The sequence below is a fragment of the Vombatus ursinus genome, unplaced genomic scaffold, assembly GCF_900497805.2.
Source record: "Vombatus ursinus unplaced genomic scaffold, bare-nosed wombat genome assembly UNPS02014813.1, whole genome shotgun sequence".
Taxonomy (NCBI): domain Eukaryota; kingdom Metazoa; phylum Chordata; class Mammalia; order Diprotodontia; family Vombatidae; genus Vombatus; species Vombatus ursinus.
The window spans coordinates 33,727,940-33,746,085 of NW_020954591.1; the positions used below are offsets into that span (position 1 = coordinate 33,727,940).

The window sequence follows — 18,146 nt, forward strand, 5'->3', positions numbered from 1 at the left end:
TACCTCTTCTATTGAAATAGCTTTATAAAGATGGGTTGGAGAAGGTAAGGGAAATAGGAGAGCCACACACGGGGAAGAGTTGGCACCAGTTGTATTTCCTCCACTTGAGCCAGAATTCCTCAGTCTACATAGAGGCTTTTAGCATGTTCTGTAGCCTTGCCAGATGGAGCAGACCAGTAGTTCTTTCCCTGGGCAGGGACACAGAGTTACACAAATATGCCCATGCTTGAGGGGGAGGAACACATAGTCATGTGATGAGCTTCATGCAAAATTATGGAGGCAAGACTTCTTTTTGGACAGAAACCAAAGTAACACATTCATCCTGCCTAAGAAATGCTCTAAGGGAGTGACATTAGCAGCAACCTGAATTTTCCCATGGCCAGAGTTGAGTTCTTGGGAAGGGAAGTCCCAAGTACTGGAGAAGCCTATCTCAGAGGCTATCTCAGAGGCAGAACAGAAACGTTGTTGAGGCCATGAATCCTTATAGCACCTGTCTGTTTTCCACCAGAGCTTTCTGGAGACCCTCAGTGTCCCCTCTAGCTCCAAGTCCAGTCTTGCTCCAACATCCTGGGCTCCATGGTGATAAGATGGGGTATACAGCTCAGCTAAATTTTTGCAGATCTGGAAAAGACCGAGCAGAGTCATGGGACTCAGTTTCCTTACAAATAAAGTCCCTCTCTCCAAACTGGTCATTTACTTTCTTTCTCTATTCCCAAACCTATTCCCAAACCCATGATAATATCATATTCCTCCCCTTCCCTTCTGTACCTTTTCTCCCTTGAAGACCAGTGTCCTTCACCCTTGGGGTCCCTCCCTGGCCCCTTCCCAAAGAGGTCTCCATCCCTATCTAAAAGAAACCAAAGTAACTTTTCAGGTGGATCAAAGGCCCACCTCCCCCGCCATCACACTGCTTACAACGCCAGACTGTGGTCTTGACCTTTCCAAATCCATTGTCAAAGCCATTGCCATCCACGTAGAACATGAATCGGAGCTCAGGGGGGTAATCTCTTCGGGCCAGGCCAAACAGCAGAGGTATGGTGTGGCCCTCAGATGCAGGGGCCTCACTTAGTGCCTGTAACATTTGGTACTTGCACCAAGGGTCCTGAAGGAAATGGGGGGTGATAAATAGTACACAGCAATGGCTGTTTCCCATTGCCTGGCACAGTTCGGACACGATGGCACCACCTGGGGCTGCGTCCCGAAGCTGCAGGAAGCATCGAAGTCTGTCGGGCTCACCCTCCAGATAGGAAACCAATTCCTGGACAGCTATCAGGTCTTGCTCACTATGGCACACACATACGTCATAAGTTTTGCACCAGCGAGAGCTGCTGCTTGTGCTCTCTGTGTCTGCTGGGTTTGGGGTGGGAACCTTGGTAGATTCCTCAGTCTCAGGTAGAGAACTGCTTTGGGAGGGTAGCTCTAGCACATCCTTGGTGTTGGTATCTGGCCGCACATGGCGTTTCTTGGGCTTACGCAGGATCTGTCGGAACCAGCCTGAAGAAGACAGAGAGCAGAGCAAGGGGAAATGAATGAGGATAATCTTGACAGTGAGGGACGGAGAATTTATATTGAAAAGACAGAAAAAGGGAAGGACAGAGCAGGCCTAGTATGGTCCCAATAAAGCTTGGGTCATCACTGGGAAAGGAAGAATACAAGAATGAGACAAGGCAGCAGCAAAGCTCCTGAGGTTTAGATAGACACAGCCCACTAAGACTTTTTTTTTTCCCCCAGAAAACCAGCGTGAGGCTCTTTCTAGGGCCAGAAGGGTTTGGAACTGTTGGAATCTGGTGCTTCCCTGAGCTGGATGCTCTTTTCTCAGTGGAGAATGAGGATGGCCGGGGCAGGCATTGAAATGGAAGCAGACAGGTCTCTATGCCCTAGGCATGCAACTGAGAGACCTTTAGATCAAGAAGGTCATCTAGAATCAGGAAAAGTCCTAGAGAAGAAACTGGCTGGACAATACATGACCAATCTTTTTTTTTTTCTTTCTCAGAGGTGTAAAGACTTTATTACAGAATTTAAACTTGGAGGAGGTTGTAAGACTTGAGATCATCTAATCCAAACCCCTTATTTTACAAATGGGGAAACGGGGCCCAAAAGGTCACAGAACAAATCTGCAAAGTCAGAAATAAAATGCAGATCTTTCTGACTCCTAGTTTTAAGCCAAGCTGGGCCACTGGCCTCTCACTTCCCAATTTCCCTGGGATTTCTACCCAGGAGCCTTCCCCACCCTCTCCCCTTCCTCTCCTCCCCTCAGATATAAGACCTATATCTAGATAATAAGGAATTAGCATATACCCAGCCCTTTCCTTGAAATAGGAGTCAAATCCTAAAGCAGTTTAGTTCTACTCACCAGCCATCCTGTCCTGGCCCTCTAATTCAGGAGCAAGGAAATGAAGGTGAGATTGATGCCACTTGATTTGGGCTTGCAACTAATCTGTGGGAGGCAGAACACTGGTGGGACAGGGGAAGCCTCAGTCTAGGTCAAGCGCCATGGAATAGCCATCCTGTGAGGGATAGTCACAGATACCATCATGTCAAAATAGGACAGTCCTTGGCTTCAAAGGGTGCATGGGCTCCTAAAGGTCCCCTTTCTGATCTAATGGCCCATATGGGTTCTGTCTCTTGATTTCTCCATGGGACTGGTTCACAGTTACTAGAATTTGTTTTTCATTAAACCTACATCAGTGTAGCAAAGGCTGTGAGTTTTCAAGATCCAGGGGCTAACAAACTCAGCATGCCTAGTTAGTCATGATGGCCACTAGTCCTGGAACCACTGTAGTGAGGAAACCTGGATTATCTAAGCCCATTAAGCATGGATGCTGAAACAGGACTAGGAAATGGCTGTGCAGATGGGGAGATCAATCAACAGATATTTTTAAAGAGCCTATTATGTGCTAGGTACTAGGTATACAAAGACAAAAAAAGAAACAGCCCTTGTCTTCAAAAAGCTTACATTCTATTGGGTGAGACAACATGTACATATCTATGTATACAAAATAAATACTGGGTAATTTTCAGGGGGAGGCACTAGTAGTCAGGAGGATGATCAGGAAAGGTCACATGTAGAAGGTTATACTTTGAAAGGAATAAGTGATTCTAAAAGCTAGAGAGATTCAATTCAACAAATATCCATTAAATACCTACTAGGTATAAAGCGCTGGGTTTGTTGCTTTCAAGGAGCTGGTATTCCACTGATAGGATATAAAATGCCCAAGCTAAGCAAATACAAAATATATACAATATAATACAAAGTCATTTCAAGAGGCAGAGAATAGATAGGGGCATCTTACCTTCAGTCATGTGGTTTTTCCTGTGTAGACAGACACATGCGGAGGTCGACATGAGACAGGTAGAGAGCTCTAGAGGGAGACAGTGAGACAGGAACACAGTGACACACAGAAAGATCAATACGGGGCTAAGGGAGAGACTCGGCTGTTTGAGGCTTTTTTTTTTTTTTTTCCACAGTGGAAGAATGACATCTTAAGACGAAAATCAGATTGCAGTTTGGTTTTTTTAAAAGTGCAAAAGAGTAGTTGAAAGGAGAGGGAAGAGGAAGAAGGTGGAATGGGGAAAAGGAGCCTGCGTGAAATGGAACAGGACACCAAAGCAGAGAGACGCAGCAGAGGAGACAGACGGGGGAGGGGTGGTGGTGGCAGAAAGGGTCCTTTCTGGACAAAAAAGCACAGCTGGAGCTCAGGCTTCCAGTTCCTCACTCCGTGCTACGGTTCTGTACGCCTCCCAGGGAACACCTCCAGTCCCGTTCTGCCCTGCCCTGGTGAGTTTAGAAGTTTGAAGGCTGTCCAGCTGCAACCTCCTGAGTCCTTCCTTAGGTGATAGCATGGTGTTCCCCACCCCACCCCCCGCCCCCACCACCACTTCTCTTCCCCCGACCCAAGGACTCACCAGGGAGGGGAAGAGCACCCTTAGACTCAAAGCTGTGGTAGTTTCTCTGGCCCCGCCTTTGACTCAGAAAGGAAGTGAGTGGTCAGAGGAGGGTGGTTTCAGGCAGAAATAGTTCCAGACGGAAGTAAAGGAGTCCTTGCACTCCTGAGCCCTTCCCGGCAAAGCTTAAACCCTCAACCTCTTTTTTTTTTTTTTATAAATTTCTAACTGAAATTCAGAATTTCCTTCAATTATTTATTTTCCAATTTTAACATTTTTAAAGTTTTGAGTTCCAAATTTTATCCCTCCCTCTTCTCTCCCTGCGATTAGTAATCGATTATAGATTATAGATGTGCAATTATGTAAAACATTTCCATATTAGTAATTTTGTACAAGAAGACTGGATTAAAAGAAAAAATGAAAGAAAGTGAAAAATAGCATTCTTCAGTCTGTATTCAATCAATATGAGTTCTTTCTCTGGAGGCGGATAGTATGCTTCAACATTAGTCCTTTGGGATTGTCTTGGATCATTGGATCGAGGAGAATAGCTAAGTCATTCATAATCCTTCATTGCACAATATTGGGGTTACTGTGGAGGACGTTCTCCTGGTTCTGCTCACTTCACTATACATCAGTTCATGTAAGTCTTCTCAGGCTTTTCTGAAATCATCCTGTTTGTCATTTCTTGTAGCACAATAATATTCCATCACAATCATATGCCACAGCTTGTTTATCCATCCCCCAATTGATGGGCATCCCTTTGATTTTCAATTCTTTCTTTTAAATTATATTGTTGTATATGTTGTATTATTGTATATGAGTTTTAAATTTTTCTCTCCCTCCCTCCCCACTTTCCTCCCCAAGAGGGGCACACAATCTGATATAGGCTATATGATTTTCAATTCTTAGCCACCACAAAAAGAGCTGCTATAAATATTTTTTGTACAAATAAGTCCTTTTCCCTTTTGTGGGATGTCCTTGGGATATTGACCTAGCAGTGGTATTGCTGGATCAAAGGGTATACACTGTTTTCTAGCCTTTTGGCCATAGTTCCAAACTGTTCTCCAGAAAGGTCTTCAACCTCTGAAACCTCCATTGTGTACACGGCCGGGGGTGGGGAGGGGTGGGGGGGGGGGTGGAGGGCAGTCAGCAATACGACTGAGATGTTTAGCAAAGTAAAAGGCTGTTGGACCTCAGGTGACTCATCCCTCTTGGCTAAGCTCAGGCATCTTCATGTAACTTTTTTTGGGTCTGGTTTGGATTTGAACTACTGCTCCCTCTCCCATCTCAAGCTCATCTGCCCTACTCTTCCATCTTTCTCTCTTCAACCCATATCTCAGTAGGTCCAATCAGATGAAAGCCCTCATTCCCTCCTCCTAGATTTTCATCCCTTCTATCCATGATTTGCCCTCCACCCTTATTATGAACTCCCCCAAATCCTTGGCTTTTTCCTTAATTGCTTCTAACACTTTTTAGCACTAACTGGAACCTGGCTGTTCCTTGAGAATACCAAGTCCTGGGCAATCCCCTCCTAAAGAGGCTGAATCTTGTCCCCTTCATCTTTCAGGATGTCAGTGGGCATGGCATACCTTCACCCCTCCTCCCCTTACTTCTAGACCTTTTGCAACCATTACCCAACAACCTCTCATCCTTTGAAATCTATGCCATCAGGTTAAACTACCCCTTCTCCACCCTTGTTGAAGTCATCTACCAACATCCAGGAAATCCTCCTTCAGTTATTTCAGCACCTATCTCACAATTTTCTTTTTCCATCCCCAACTCCTATTTTTGGGGACTTTACATGGTTCCTCGATTTCCTTAACTCTAGTCATCTCCATCACAGGATTTCAGCCACCTCCCAAATATGGACAGCCCATAACAATTATCATCAGTGCATATTACTATACCCTGCAAGTGTCAGCAGTAGAATTATAATTCCAAGACCAGTCTCCAATAGCCATTATATTATGCTGCCTCAGTTCCTACTGTCTCTGCTGTGGAATCTATGACTTCCGTACTCAGCTTGCATCCATCCTGTGATCAGGCATTTCTGGGATGCTCTTCCCACCACCTCAGGATACTTTGTCCTTCCATCATTTCTACCTTGTTTATCCCCTTAGTAAGGCCTACTCTGTGCTTTAACCATTTCCACTCCAGAGGTGCCCAGTCCTGATGGAGAAAGTAGTACAGCCTTGTTTATTTCATCCATTATAAGTTTATATTCATAAACTCAGCTGGATCCTTTATGCGGCAGTCCTTTTTTTTTTTTTAAATCACCTCCCTCATTCTCCACACAGGCTGTTCCAAATCTCTCTCCTCCAATCCACTAAACCTTGCCTCCACATTCCAAATTTTCAGCTAGTGACTGTGCTTCCTACTTTCCAGAGAAGACTGACGTTATCCAATATAAAATATTTGTATAGTAGCCTCTTTACCATGCCTTACCTCCTCTCCCATTTAAAGAGGTGAACCTCCTCCCTTCTAAGGCTGACTTGTGCTCTTACTTTCATCTCTTTGTCTTCCAGTACTTGATTCTATTCATCATTCCTTTTATTTTTAGTTTCCAAGCTTTCCTACTCTATTCCCCTCTGCCTATAGCTACACAGCTCTCCCCTACCCAAAACAAACAAAATCCCTCTCCTTTGCTCTATTTGTCTCTCTCCTCAAGCAACAGTCTCATCTTTTTCACCATTTTCGTCACAGCATTTCTGGCATGAGAAATCTATTTTAGTTGTCTCGATTCCTACGTCACTCCCCCTCACCCCACCTATTCCTCAACCTGTTGTAACCTTGCTTCATTCTGTTGAAACTTCCCTCCAAGGTGACTTACATCAACCCGAATTCAAGAGAAAATAGCCAACATAGCAAAATAGAGGTGTTTCATCGGGGCAAGTGAGCTGCAGCTCCAGGTGCCACACAGCAAGTGCTGGGATACCCAAAGAGGGGGGCTGGAAGCCGGGTTTATACAGGTATTAAGGCAATAGGAATGGCCAAGCTGCAAGTGGGAGAGGTTTAGAGAGAGGGATTGGCCAGGTTGCAGATGGGAGAGGTTAGGGGCCTCTCAGTTTCTCACAGTAAGTTGTTTTGCATAACAAGCAAAAGTCCGCAGAGAAAGCTTGGGAATCTCAGAAGGGGAGAGTTTGGGAGATTTATAAAATAATCAGAGGCAGGGAGGGACGAAGTTTGATAAGCCCCAGGCAATTCATTGGCCAGGGAAGGGAGCCTAGGTCAGCTTCCGTCAGCTTAGTTAGACACTACAACCTGATTATCAAACCCAATGGCATTTTCTCAGTCTTCATCCTCTTTACCCTTTCTGCAGCATTGACCATGTTGATTCTTTTCTAGTTACTTTCTTGGTTTTTGTGATGACACCACTCTCTAGGTTTTCCACTTATCTCCCTAACTCCCTTTCTCTCCTCCTCTTTTTTTCCCCCTGCGGTGCTAGAAAGAATACTGGGTTTAGAGTTAGAAGACAGGTACAAATCTTGACTTTGTCACTTAGCTATGTGACTTTAAACAAGTCATTCAACCCCTTAAGGTTTCAGTTTCCTAATCTGTAAAATGAGAGAGCTGGGCAAGATGAGCTCTAAGGTTCTTTTGGGTTTTAAATCTTACGATTTCTTAACATAGACATTATCAGAGTTCTCTCCTTGTCCCTCTTTTCTTCTGTCTTCCTTGGGGACCTTTTCTATTCCTTCAGTTTCAAATATCACCTCTTTGCAGATGGCTTCCAAATACACCTCTAACTTTCACTTCTTTCAGGAAATCCAGAAGTTTCCTGGATCTTTCCACCTGACTCACCAGTAACCCATACCATCTCAAACTAAACTTATTTCTCCTCTAAAACCTGTCCATCTTCTAGACCTCCCTATTTTTCTATCTAGTCATTCTAATTGTAAAGTCAACTTTGATCCCTCCTTGATCCTCGCCCTCTGCCATATCCTGTAGTCAGGTTTCAATTCGAGTTTTACAATCTCTCTTCCACCAATCCCCTTCTTATCATTTCTGCTGAGATCCCTCAAGTTCAGGCACTTATTTCATTGTGAACTGAACTCCTGCAATACCCGCCTAGTAAGCCCTCCTCTCTCTAGTACCTTCCCTCTTCCAATTTGTGGTACACACCTGCCAGCAGATTCTTCTTCCTCATATACAGCTCAGGTCCCATCACTGTTCACAAACGTTAATGGATCCCCATTGCCCGGGAGTAAAGTCCAGACTCTTTAGCCTAGTCTTTAAAGCCTTCAAGATCTGACTCCAACCTTTCTAGCTTCTCTGAAGCTATTCTTCTTCATTGAATTTATCATTTTCTGAACATGATCTGCACTTCCATCACCATTATTTGCTCAGTCCTGCATTCCTCCATCTCTACCCACTGCAATCCCATCTAACCTTTGAGCATTGTCTCTGCCTCTTCTGTGAAGCCTTCCTTGATTCCCTTTGCTGGTATTATCATTCTCTTTCCTGAAGCATTTTATTTGTAATTCTCATGCACTTGTCATATTTTCATTTGTGTTAGGCTTATTGGTGTACATGTTTTATTTTCTCCATTGTGGAGACAAAGACAAGAATTGTGTATTATTTGACTTTCTATCACCCTCAGTACCTAGCACAAATTAGATGCTTAATCTATGCTTTTGCAATGAACTCCAGTGTTCATTAGTGAGGGCACAGCAGGGGCTGTCTCTGCTATTGAGTAAACCTCAGGGACACTTGCCAAGGTAGAGCAATGGGAAGCTAAGCACAGTAGGGGTTGAGAGCAAACTAAGGGGAGAGATAGGTGGGAATGGAGCTGTTGGTGGGGCATAACCATGTTGTTCCAATTCCATATTCTTTGGCCTGGAAACCCACACTTGAACCCAGCTTCCAAGTTCACTCTCATTCATACGGAGGGAGAAAGACATTCTACTCAGTTGAAATACTGTGTGTAAGGACAGGGAAAAGAGTAATTCAGTGCATTCCCTACCCATTTTAGTTATGTAGTCTCAAATGGGGTGCTTTCTACCACTTATCCATCCACTGCCTCACCTCTCTACTTCCTGCTTCTTAGCAGAGAACTTCATCAAATACTTTACTGAAAAAACCAAGGCCTCTTCTCAACTCTACATTGCAAGTCCCCTCAACATTATTCCTGACCCTTTCCTCCATTCTCAGGGGAAGAGGTGGCCCTTCTCCTTGCCAACATGCATGATTCCATGTCTTCCTGAAGACTACTCATTAGATTATCACTTCTAATTTTCTACTTCTCTTTGTACGTTGGCTCCTTCTCCATTGCTCACAAATGTAGAGATCTCTCATCCTTGAAAAGTCTTCACTTAATTTTGCCATCCTTTATTTCATATCCAAACTCCTAGAAAATGAGCTATGCTCTTTGCTCCCACTTTTTTACATCCCACTTCCCTTCTTAACTCCTTACAATCTGGCTTCTGACCTCCTCATTCAACTGAAACTACTCTCCAAGTTTACAATGATTTATTGTTTGCCAAATCTAGCGGCCTTCTCTTGGTTCTTATTCTTGACCTTTCTGTGGCATTTTAAAAAATTAATTTCTTTTCAGCTAATGAAACATCTACTTTCTGTTCCTTCTTCTCCCACTCCATTGAGAAAGAAAAAACACCTTGTAATAAATATGCATAGTCAAGCAAAGTGAATTTTTGTATTGGTCATGTCCTAAAATATGTATGCCTCAATCTGCACCCTGTGTCCATCACCTGTCTGTAGTATCATAAGTACTCTGGGATTGTGGTTGGTCATTATGTTGATTGGAGCTTAAATCTTTCAATGTAACCTGCCATCACAATGTTGTTGTTACTGTATAAATTGTTCTCCTAGGTCTGTTCACTTAACTCTCTGACTCCGTTTGGGGTTTTCTTGGCAAAGATACTGCAGTGGTTTGCCATTTCCTCCTCCAGGTCATTTTACAGATGAGGGCAGAGTGAAGTGATTTGCCCAGGGTCACACAGCTAAACTGTCTGAGGCCAGATTTGAACAACTCAAGATGAGTGTTACTGACTCCAGGCCCCACACTCTATCCATTTCGCCACCTAGCTGCCTTCTGCTAAGTAATAAGCACTTAACTAAATACTTGTTGAATGAAAATTACGGCTTTTCTGGAATCCTGACCATTATGGTTTGATTGTAAAGGGTTTTCTCTACAGCCATGCTATAGTAGGTTTTCTGGGTGATGAAGAAACTGAGGTTCAGAGAAGTTATATAATTTGCCCAGAGTCAGCTGGTGGCACAGTGAATGGAGTGCTGGGCTGGAGCCAGGAAGACCGGAGTTCAAAATCAGCCTGGAACACACACTAGTGTTGTGACTCTGGGCAAGATATTTTTAATCTTTCTGCCTAAGTTTCCTCAACTGTGAACTGGTGATGATAATAATAGCTTGACAGAATTGTTGTGAAGATCAAATGAGATAATATTTATAAAGTGCACATAATATTTGTACAGTGCACGAAGTAGGTACTGTATAAATGCTTTATCCTTTTCCTTTCTCCTCCCAATATCACACAACTCATGTCAGAGCCAGGTCCTTCCTGGCTTCGAGCCCAGTGCTCTTTCCACCATATACTGTCTTTCGGGTGAGGAAACAGACCACAAAAGATTAAGTGTCTTGGCTAAGGTGACACAACTAGTAAAAAGCAGAGCTTTGAATCCTGGTCCTCTGATTTAAAATTCTGTTCCTTTTCCATACACCACAATGCCACTCTCCGAGACTCTTCCCCTGCGGGGAAGGGTGAATGAAGCCAACCAGTGGAGCGGTTCATTAAAGTCCTCTGGCCTCCTAATTCAAGCATTTTTAAAAGGAATGCACACAGTTTCTCCTGTTTACTATATGACAACTTTTACTGGACAAAAACTTAACAAGTATTATATGAAAATTGGGCTTTACAATTAGGGCTTTTTCCCAAAGTAATTCACCCGTGAATATTAGGCTGTGCAATGGTTAATGTTGGTGGCAAATTTAACCCATTCGTGCTCTCCAGTTCCTCCCTGTCTGCTACCCGAGGGCCGTCTTGTCGTCCTGATCTGTATCTTGCCATGGACCCAGATGGCTCCAGAGAAGGTGAGGCTGGTGACTTTGCACAGCCCTCCCTCACTTAAATCCAATTCACTTGCATCTCATGGCATCACCTCCCTGATGTCATGGTCTTCTTCAAGAATGAAGGACAAATGACAACAGCATGCTCTACCCTTACCCTGTTTACTAAGGATTGTGGGTTCCTGGCTGGCAGTCATAGCAATGATGACTGGATCAGGAATTAGGACCTATGACACAGGAATGCTCTTGAGGAGAAGCTCAGTTTTCCATGTCCTGAAAAGTCATGTATAGTTAGTGGTTATCAAAGGCACCTACCCTTGGCTTTAAAGAAGAGGGTACAGTGTGTCAGGGCGGAAGGAGTTAAATGGATTTATTGACTGATGAACAGGGTAAAGAAATAAGTCAGTAGGCTTGGGTTCAGGCTGTCACAAAGTGCCCAGACCTTGACTGATGAGTAGTTGAGAAGCTTCTTGGACAGGTGCCAAGTGAAGAGCTGGCACTTCAGCACTCTTGATGTATTGTGACCAGTCTGGTTTCCGGCTGTGAGTGAGCTCCAACTACGATTAGGAAGCAATCCTGGGAACCAGCCTCAATTGTCTGTGTCCTCCCAGTGCTTGGATAGTATGGCTCAGAGGCAGCAGTGCAGGGGGCTTGGGTATCACAGAAGACTTGCATGCTGGTCCTTGACTATCTGAGAAGGTTGTTCTTGGTAGCTTATTCCTCATAGACAAAGGGATAGACAGACCTAAAGAAAGAGGGGAGAAAAGGACACTTAGGTCAGGTCTAGCTAAATCCAACTTATTCCTACCTGGGAAAAGGAGTCTCTAGCATAGCCATGATGGTACAAGATAGGAAGAGGGCTGTGGTTATAGGAAGGGACTGCAGATATGGGTGAGGGGTGGGGCCTGGTTGGGAAAGTGATGCTTACAAGCTTAGATAATATAGTCCTCGAAGACCTTTTCCTCCTGGTAGAATCGATTGAAGGAGAACACGTTTAGGTCAATAGTGCTGAACTCTCCATTCAGCAGTATTTCTGCCACAGCACGTCCCACACCAGGGGCATGTTGTAGCCCATGGCCACTGAAGCCCGTGGCAAAGTACATGTTGGAGACCAGTGGATGAGGGCCCACTACGCCATTCTGGTCAAATGTGTTGAAATCATAGTAGCCAGCCCAGGCACTCCGTACCTGTATAGAGTTACAGCAAGAATTTTAGCATTCTGAACCCTTATACTTGGCAAACATTAACCCACCTCTCTACCCCATTAGCCCCAGTTCCCAGATAGGATAAATGACCAAGGGTATTCTTAGGACCACCTTAACAGACTCCCCAGTAACAGAAGTAGGGTTAGAGAGCTTCCATTGGTACCAGAATTCTCCCAGTGCTATTTCCCCTTATCCCCTAACAAGGAATTCTCCCAGTCAATTACCTTCAGGGAATTGAAAGCTGGAACCCTATGGGTTAGATGGGGCCATATCTTTTTCTGAAAGAAGTCATGATCTACTTCTAGATCTTGAGTCTTTGGTTCATCTTCCTAAGGTAAAAGCAGGGTGTGGGGAAAGGAGGTGGGATCTCTTTTGCCCCACAAGTCACATTTTAGGCTGAGCAGGTGCAACTGATTCCTTTTCTTGTCCCTTTTTGGAGACAGCCAGCTCTCCTTTCTTCTATATCAAACTTCAAGGAGACTGTAGTACCAACTGTGCTGGGCACACTGCAGAAAAGTCCCTAAGTAATTGGTTAACTGATAACCACTGAAGTTTATTATCTAAACTCTTCCCCTTGCTACCCAAAGATTTCATTTGGAACTCCCAGCTTACCTCCATGGGGCTACAGCCACCTAAGTAGTAACCACCTAGTCCTTCTCTTCTGAAATAGACTCCACTGATGTCTATAATTAATGGGGCCTCCAAGCCTGGCCCCTGTGGGCAATGCCAAACATACACATACCTGCCATATTCCAGGGAGAACGGAGTCAGGGGAGACCTGCACTCCCTCCTCCAACTCCCAATCTTTGGCCCCCTTCCTCCCTCACCTACCCAGAACCCTATCACCTTTTTCTTGGCTCCACAGGAAGCCTGGTGCCTTGCAAAGTGCCTGGGGGCCCAATGCCAATTCCAGCCAGCTCTGCTAACTGCCCAGACCAGGCCCCAGCAGCATTGACCACTATAGCACACTCCACAGGTTGGTATTCCAGGCTGTTGTTCATCTTCACCTGTGGGGATCAGGGGGATGAGGGAAGGTCTAGATAGGGAAGGAGGCAGTTTTTGTCTAGCACCAGGCACCACAAAAGATTCATTCCCTTCTGAGTCCTTGACAACTTTTGCATCATGGCCAGTGGGCAAAAGATTAGTTTCCATAGAAGCAGGCAAGAAAACGAGATGGATGTGAGAAGGGAAGGTTAAAATAAGGATAATCACTGTTCACTGCTTTGAGTGCTTACTTACATGGACCTCATAAATTCTTTTAATGTTTACTTGTTCCCCTCTGGAAGTCACCATGGGCCTCACTGAAGAGACTAACTCTGGAGAAGAGAGAGGAAAATGGCCTCTTGTGTCCCAGGGAAGGAAGCTGAAGAGGAGCCCAGGCCTGCCCCAGTCCAGAAGTAGGGTAAAGGCCAGGCCTTCTCACAGGTGTCGGGCAAGGCTGAGCTCATGTAATTAGGAAGAACGGGACTAAACACAATCTGAAGAGGACTGAGATCCTCAAAGAGAACCCAGGCTATAGAAGAGACTAGTCATTGGGTAAAGCAAGAGCGAGGGCACCTAGGACCATCGCCTACCTTGCTTAGCCTAGAGATAAAAATGAAAACCTCCTTTCAGGACTTGGTTGGTGAAAAGTACAAGGGCAAGGTATGAGACTCACCAGTGACCTCCCCATAGCTGTGATAGACCCCCATAGACAAAGCCTTTCGGCGCAGTCCCTGAAGCAGGCACCACGGATCAAACCAGCCCTCATTCTCCAGCCCTAAGCAGGGAAGACAGTGAGAAGGAAGTGGCTTTACCTATCCAAGTGGACAAAAGTCAAAGCCAGATGAAGTACAGATTGACTATATATAGAGAGACTACTGCCCTGGGGCTCTCACTCAAATCCTTTAGAAAAGGATGGAGCCTTCTTTTTTCCTTTGAAAAGTCTCACCATAAGATGCCAAGACTACATCCTCTGTGTTGATCCAGGGAAATTTGTTTTTAAGTTGTTCAGGGGACAGCAGACACACTTTGGCTCCTGTTTGCCTGAGAAAAATGGAAGGGGGAGGAGAGCTTAGAAAAAAAGGACAGGTGGAGAAGAATGTTTATATGGAGGACCAGAACTAGAAAAACATCTTGTTTTCTTTTCATGAGAGATGAGACTAGCTCCACCTTTGTGACACTCTCAGGAAGAAGCACAGTCTTTACATGTGGGATGGGGAGGCCTCACACTTCCATCTTAAATGACTTGCAAAGAAGTGAAAATAGAATGGGATGTAGAGCATGGAGAGATATCTGGAAGATGCTCATCACAGTCTCTGCCAGGCACCCACCTCTGCATTTTTACATTGCATTCCATCTCTGAGGCATTTCCTTCTGAAGCCAGCATAAGATAACCTGAGGGACAGAACTGGATATCTAGGGGAGGCTCATCAGGAACAGCTAGGTATTCCTGTGGGATGTAGAGAATATGGTTGGGGTGACAGCCATTATGCTCCATGGTAGACCACTAACTGCAATGACAGGGAGGTCCTCAGAAGGACTGGGTAGCAGCTCCCTGGCTTCCCATCAGTGACCTTGGAAATTTCCAAACCTAGAAGCCTCCCAGTCATCATTATTGGGAAGAAAGAATCAGGTCTCCTGACTCTAAATATAAACCCTGCTTTCCTCAGCTGGCTAGGCCCCTTCTCCTTCTGGGCTAATGGCAAAATTATTTCCCCACCTTTTCCCCAAGCCCTCACATACATTGATGTTACGGAGGAATTCAACGGAGAAGAGAGATAGCTGGACGCTCTGAGGGATTGAGAACTGCTGCCGAATGCCTCCTATGGAAAGCACGGTGGAGGCCTTAGAGTACTGCAAGACACAAGATGGGATAAAGTTTAATCAGCCATTGGGATAAACATATAGAGTGCTGTACTTAGAGGTATCAGGTCGAGTTGGAGGAGAGTCATGCCCTCAAAATGGGTAAATGTGAAAGCAAATCAATAAGGAACCTTATATCAATGCACAAATCAATTCAGATCAGCAGATGTACAGAAAAAGGAGGGTCAATTTGAATAAAGAGGGTTAGGAATAATGGGGAGCCCAAGATGAAGTTTGAAATTTAATACTTTCCTGGTGGAATTGCAAACCAGTAGTCTTTTTGGAAAGCAATCTGATAGTACACAGCCAAAGTTGTAAAAATAATCATACCCCTTAACTCATTTTTGTTATTGGGATTTTACCTTTACTATTTGCAAAAAGAAAAAAAAAGTTATTCAGAGATTTTTAAAGCAGCATTATTCGAAACTGCAGAAAACTAGAAGCAACTTAAATACTCAAAAGGGAAGTGGTTAAATTGTGATATGTTAATGTAATGTAATGCCATAATGAAACAATGATGAGAAATCTTGAAAAACCTTTAAGAAATGATGTAAAGTGAAAAAGCATAACCAGAAGAAGAATATACACTATTATCTAATAAAAAGAAAACTGAATTGGAATTAATTTTCAAAAAATTCCTAAGAGACTTAAAAAGAATATGTGAAAAGTTAGTATGATACTGTAACAATGTAAACGGTTGCAAAGAAAGTTACATCAATGATAGTAATGTTTAATATTAAGTCAAAAATACATGATTTAAACAATGATATTTAAATGCACTGGGTAATGGGAGCTATTGGAGAGACTTATCAAGGGGAGGGACATGCCCAAATTGGCATTGATATAGGATGATCTGCAAAGACTTGGCTAAGGGATGGGAGGAGATCCTGAAGATTCCAGAAAACAGGAGGCTGTGGCGTCTGATTGCCGTAACCACAACTTGAATTGAGGGGTTGGAGGGCCAGAGCTGGGAAAACTCATTCTTAGAAATGGGACTGGGGATAGCCATCTTCATAAAACACTTGGATTACTGTTAGCTTCCTCTCAAAATAGGAGCCTTGGGATAACTGGTTCCAAGGCAACTGGGTACAAACAACAATCTCTTGCATTCTGACCTAGTTAGCAGTGAGGAAGACCTTTCCCTCTCTTTAAAACTCTCAGGTAGGGTAAAATATGACCTCCCTGCCCCCTTTTGCCCATCCACTACTCACTGTAGGATCCCGTTCCACCACCAGTACTCGTATAGCATTTTTCCGTGCCTCCAGCCGCTTCAGCCAATAGGCTACAGACCAACCGATCACACCACCCCCCACGATCACCACGTCTGCATGTTCTGGGGGTAAGTGGCTTGTGTTACTAAATGGCTCCCAGGATCCTCCAGGCCAGACCACTTGAAGTTTCTTCTTAAACTCTGCCCATTTCCCATCTTTGTCTATAGAGAGAGACTACGGTTACAGGGAGCTATTCTATACTCTCTTCCTTTCTCACTCTGGAAGTGAGAACTAAAAGGCTAGGCTGACTAAGACTTGGGATTGGCTTTCCCACCTCAACTGCACTTCTCAAAAGTCTCTCATTGCTTCATTGTAATTAGTCTCCTAAGTGGGCTCCCAGTGCCTATACCCACTCCCCTAAAAAATCCTCAACAGCGATACCAGGTCCGTCACCTTGAAACAATACCAGTACTAGATGTGGTACCTTGGGCAAGTCACTTAATCTACTCTGGACCTCAGTTTCCTCATCTGTAAAATGAAGGAGTTAGAAGAGATGACAAAGTCATTTTCTTGATAACATTCCATGATTCTTTCAGATCCACTTGAGCAAGCAAAGAATCCAAGGTCAAAAGGTTGAATTCCAAACTCATTAACCTGGTATTAAAGTATCTCTTCAATTTAAGTGTCCAACTTGGTGGACTTAGGACTTGGAGTCAGAGGCCCTGGGTTTGAACCCTATTCTGCTATTTTCTATCTTATTATATTCTGCTATTATCTATCTTATTATATCTTATTATAGAACCTATTTTCTATAGGTTCTCAATCCAGGGTCCAGAGTTCCACGGATAGATTTCAAGGGAGTCTGTGAACTTGGAAGGGGAAAAATATTGCCTTTAGTTTCACTAAAATCTAACAGAAACTTAGCATTTCTTGCAATTACTTGAAAACATTATTCTGAGATGGGGTCCATAGGCTTCACTAGACTTCAAGAGGGGTCTGTGACACACACAAAAAGTTAAGAACCCCCTGCTGTTGGGAAATCTACTTCCCCTCTCTGGGCCCGTTTCTTCAAATATTAAATGAGGGGATTAGCCTATGATCTCAAAGGTCCCTTCTAACCCTTAATCTAAGATCCTAGCCTTATTCATCCCTTCCTTTCCCCCAGTCTCCCAGGTCCCAGCAATCTCTTACCACATTCACTGACTCACAGGAAAGCTGCTGGCGTGGATAGAACGGTGGGCCTGGAGTCAGGAAGACCGGAGTTCAAATCCAGTCTCAAAACACTTACTAGCTGTGTTACCCTGGGCATGTCTATGTCTGCCTCAGTTTCTCCAACTGTAAAATGGGGATAACAATAGCACCCACCTGCCAGGATTGTGAAGGTCAAATGAGATGATAACTGTAAAGTGCTTAATATAGTGCCCGGCACATAGAATATGCAGGGTTCAACCACAGAATCTGAGGAAGGGACCCTGGAAGTGAGGTCACTCCCCCCCTTAACTGCTAGGAAAGTTTCCCCCAATTCCTGCTGAATGTCCCCTCACTCAGGTGTGTAAACTGAGGCACAATGACGCCAGCTAGGCGTACGTGGGCAGGGCCAGGCTCCCCCCACCCCCCCCCCCGCCCCGGCCCCTTCAGCCTCTGCGGGAAGGGAAGGCAGTTCCTAAGCGTGGCCACCCTTTTCCCCGGCCCTGGGCTAGGGGCTCTGCCTGGAAGGGAGGGGGGCAGGTCAAGGCGCGGCAGGGTTCCTAGCTTAGCACTCCCGGACCGGTAAGGAGCTCACAGCTCCTAACCCCAACGCTCCCCACTTTACCGTCGAAAGGGCCTCTACTGCGCGTGCGCAGGCCCCGGCTCAGCAATCCACGGGAGAGCCTCAGCTGCAGCGTCAAGCGAAGCATGGCACCCTAGAACTGAGCACCCGGCACCCTGAACGGAGGACCCACCTTCGAGTCATCACCC

General features: G+C 44.7%; 2 protein-coding genes across 9 annotated transcripts; both read right to left on the bottom strand.

The window, feature by feature from the left end:
* Positions 1–74: 74 nt before the first annotated feature.
* Positions 75–3,991, bottom strand: TIRAP (TIR domain containing adaptor protein). 8 transcript variants are annotated; one of them, XR_003570475.1, is made up of 5 exons: positions 3,907–3,943; positions 3,294–3,362; positions 2,354–2,507; positions 769–1,494; positions 75–621 (listed from the first exon to the last, which is right to left on the bottom strand). XR_003570475.1 is itself a non-coding variant. In XM_027877567.1 (4 exons), exons 1-4 carry the CDS (start codon positions 3,841–3,843, stop codon positions 602–604), a joined length of 795 nt encoding a protein of 264 aa, XP_027733368.1. In that variant the 5' UTR covers positions 3,844–3,845; the 3' UTR covers positions 75–601. The 8 variants fall into 8 exon arrangements, 1 of the variants encoding a protein (XP_027733368.1); XR_003570477.1 differs by lacking the exon at positions 3,907–3,943 and adding an exon at positions 3,148–3,194 and having other exon boundaries at positions 3,294–3,810; XR_003570478.1 differs by lacking the exon at positions 3,907–3,943 and adding an exon at positions 3,148–3,218 and having other exon boundaries at positions 3,294–3,810.
* A 7,281-nt stretch (positions 3,992–11,272) lies between these two features.
* Positions 11,273–18,124, bottom strand: FOXRED1 (FAD dependent oxidoreductase domain containing 1). Its single transcript, XM_027877604.1, has 12 exons — positions 18,001–18,124; positions 16,188–16,408; positions 14,857–14,967; positions 14,445–14,563; positions 14,063–14,157; positions 13,790–13,891; positions 13,372–13,448; positions 12,979–13,139; positions 12,745–12,874; positions 12,357–12,461; positions 11,856–12,114; positions 11,273–11,672 (listed from the first exon to the last, which is right to left on the bottom strand). Exons 1-11 carry the CDS (start codon positions 18,083–18,085, stop codon positions 11,860–11,862), a joined length of 1,461 nt encoding a protein of 486 aa, XP_027733405.1. The 5' UTR covers positions 18,086–18,124; the 3' UTR covers positions 11,273–11,672; positions 11,856–11,859.
* Positions 18,125–18,146: the final 22 nt, after the last annotated feature.

Bases quoted from the DNA above. Each gene is read 5' to 3' on its own strand.
- TIRAP (XM_027877567.1), bottom strand. From the start codon at position 3,843: ATGCTATCACCTAAGGAAGGACTCAGGAGGTTGCAGCTGGACAGCCTT. The intron at 3,363-3,716 runs GTGAGGAACTGG...GTCTCCCTCTAG, and splicing joins GTACAGAACCGTAGCACGGA to AGCTCTCTACCTGTCTCATG. The intron at 622-915 runs GTAAGCAGTGTG...GGTCTTTTCCAG, and splicing joins CAAGACCACAGTCTGGCGTT to ATCTGCAAAAATTTAGCTGA.
- FOXRED1 (XM_027877604.1), bottom strand. From the start codon at position 18,085: ATGCTTCGCTTGACGCTGCAGCTGAGGCTCTCCCGTGGATTGCTGAGC. The intron at 14,158-14,444 runs GTGGGTGCCTGG...CATTTTTCTCAG, and splicing joins TGCAATGTAAAAATGCAGAG to GCAAACAGGAGCCAAAGTGT. The intron at 12,115-12,356 runs GTAATTGACTGG...AACTCTATACAG, and splicing joins CAGCTTTCAATTCCCTGAAG to GTACGGAGTGCCTGGGCTGG.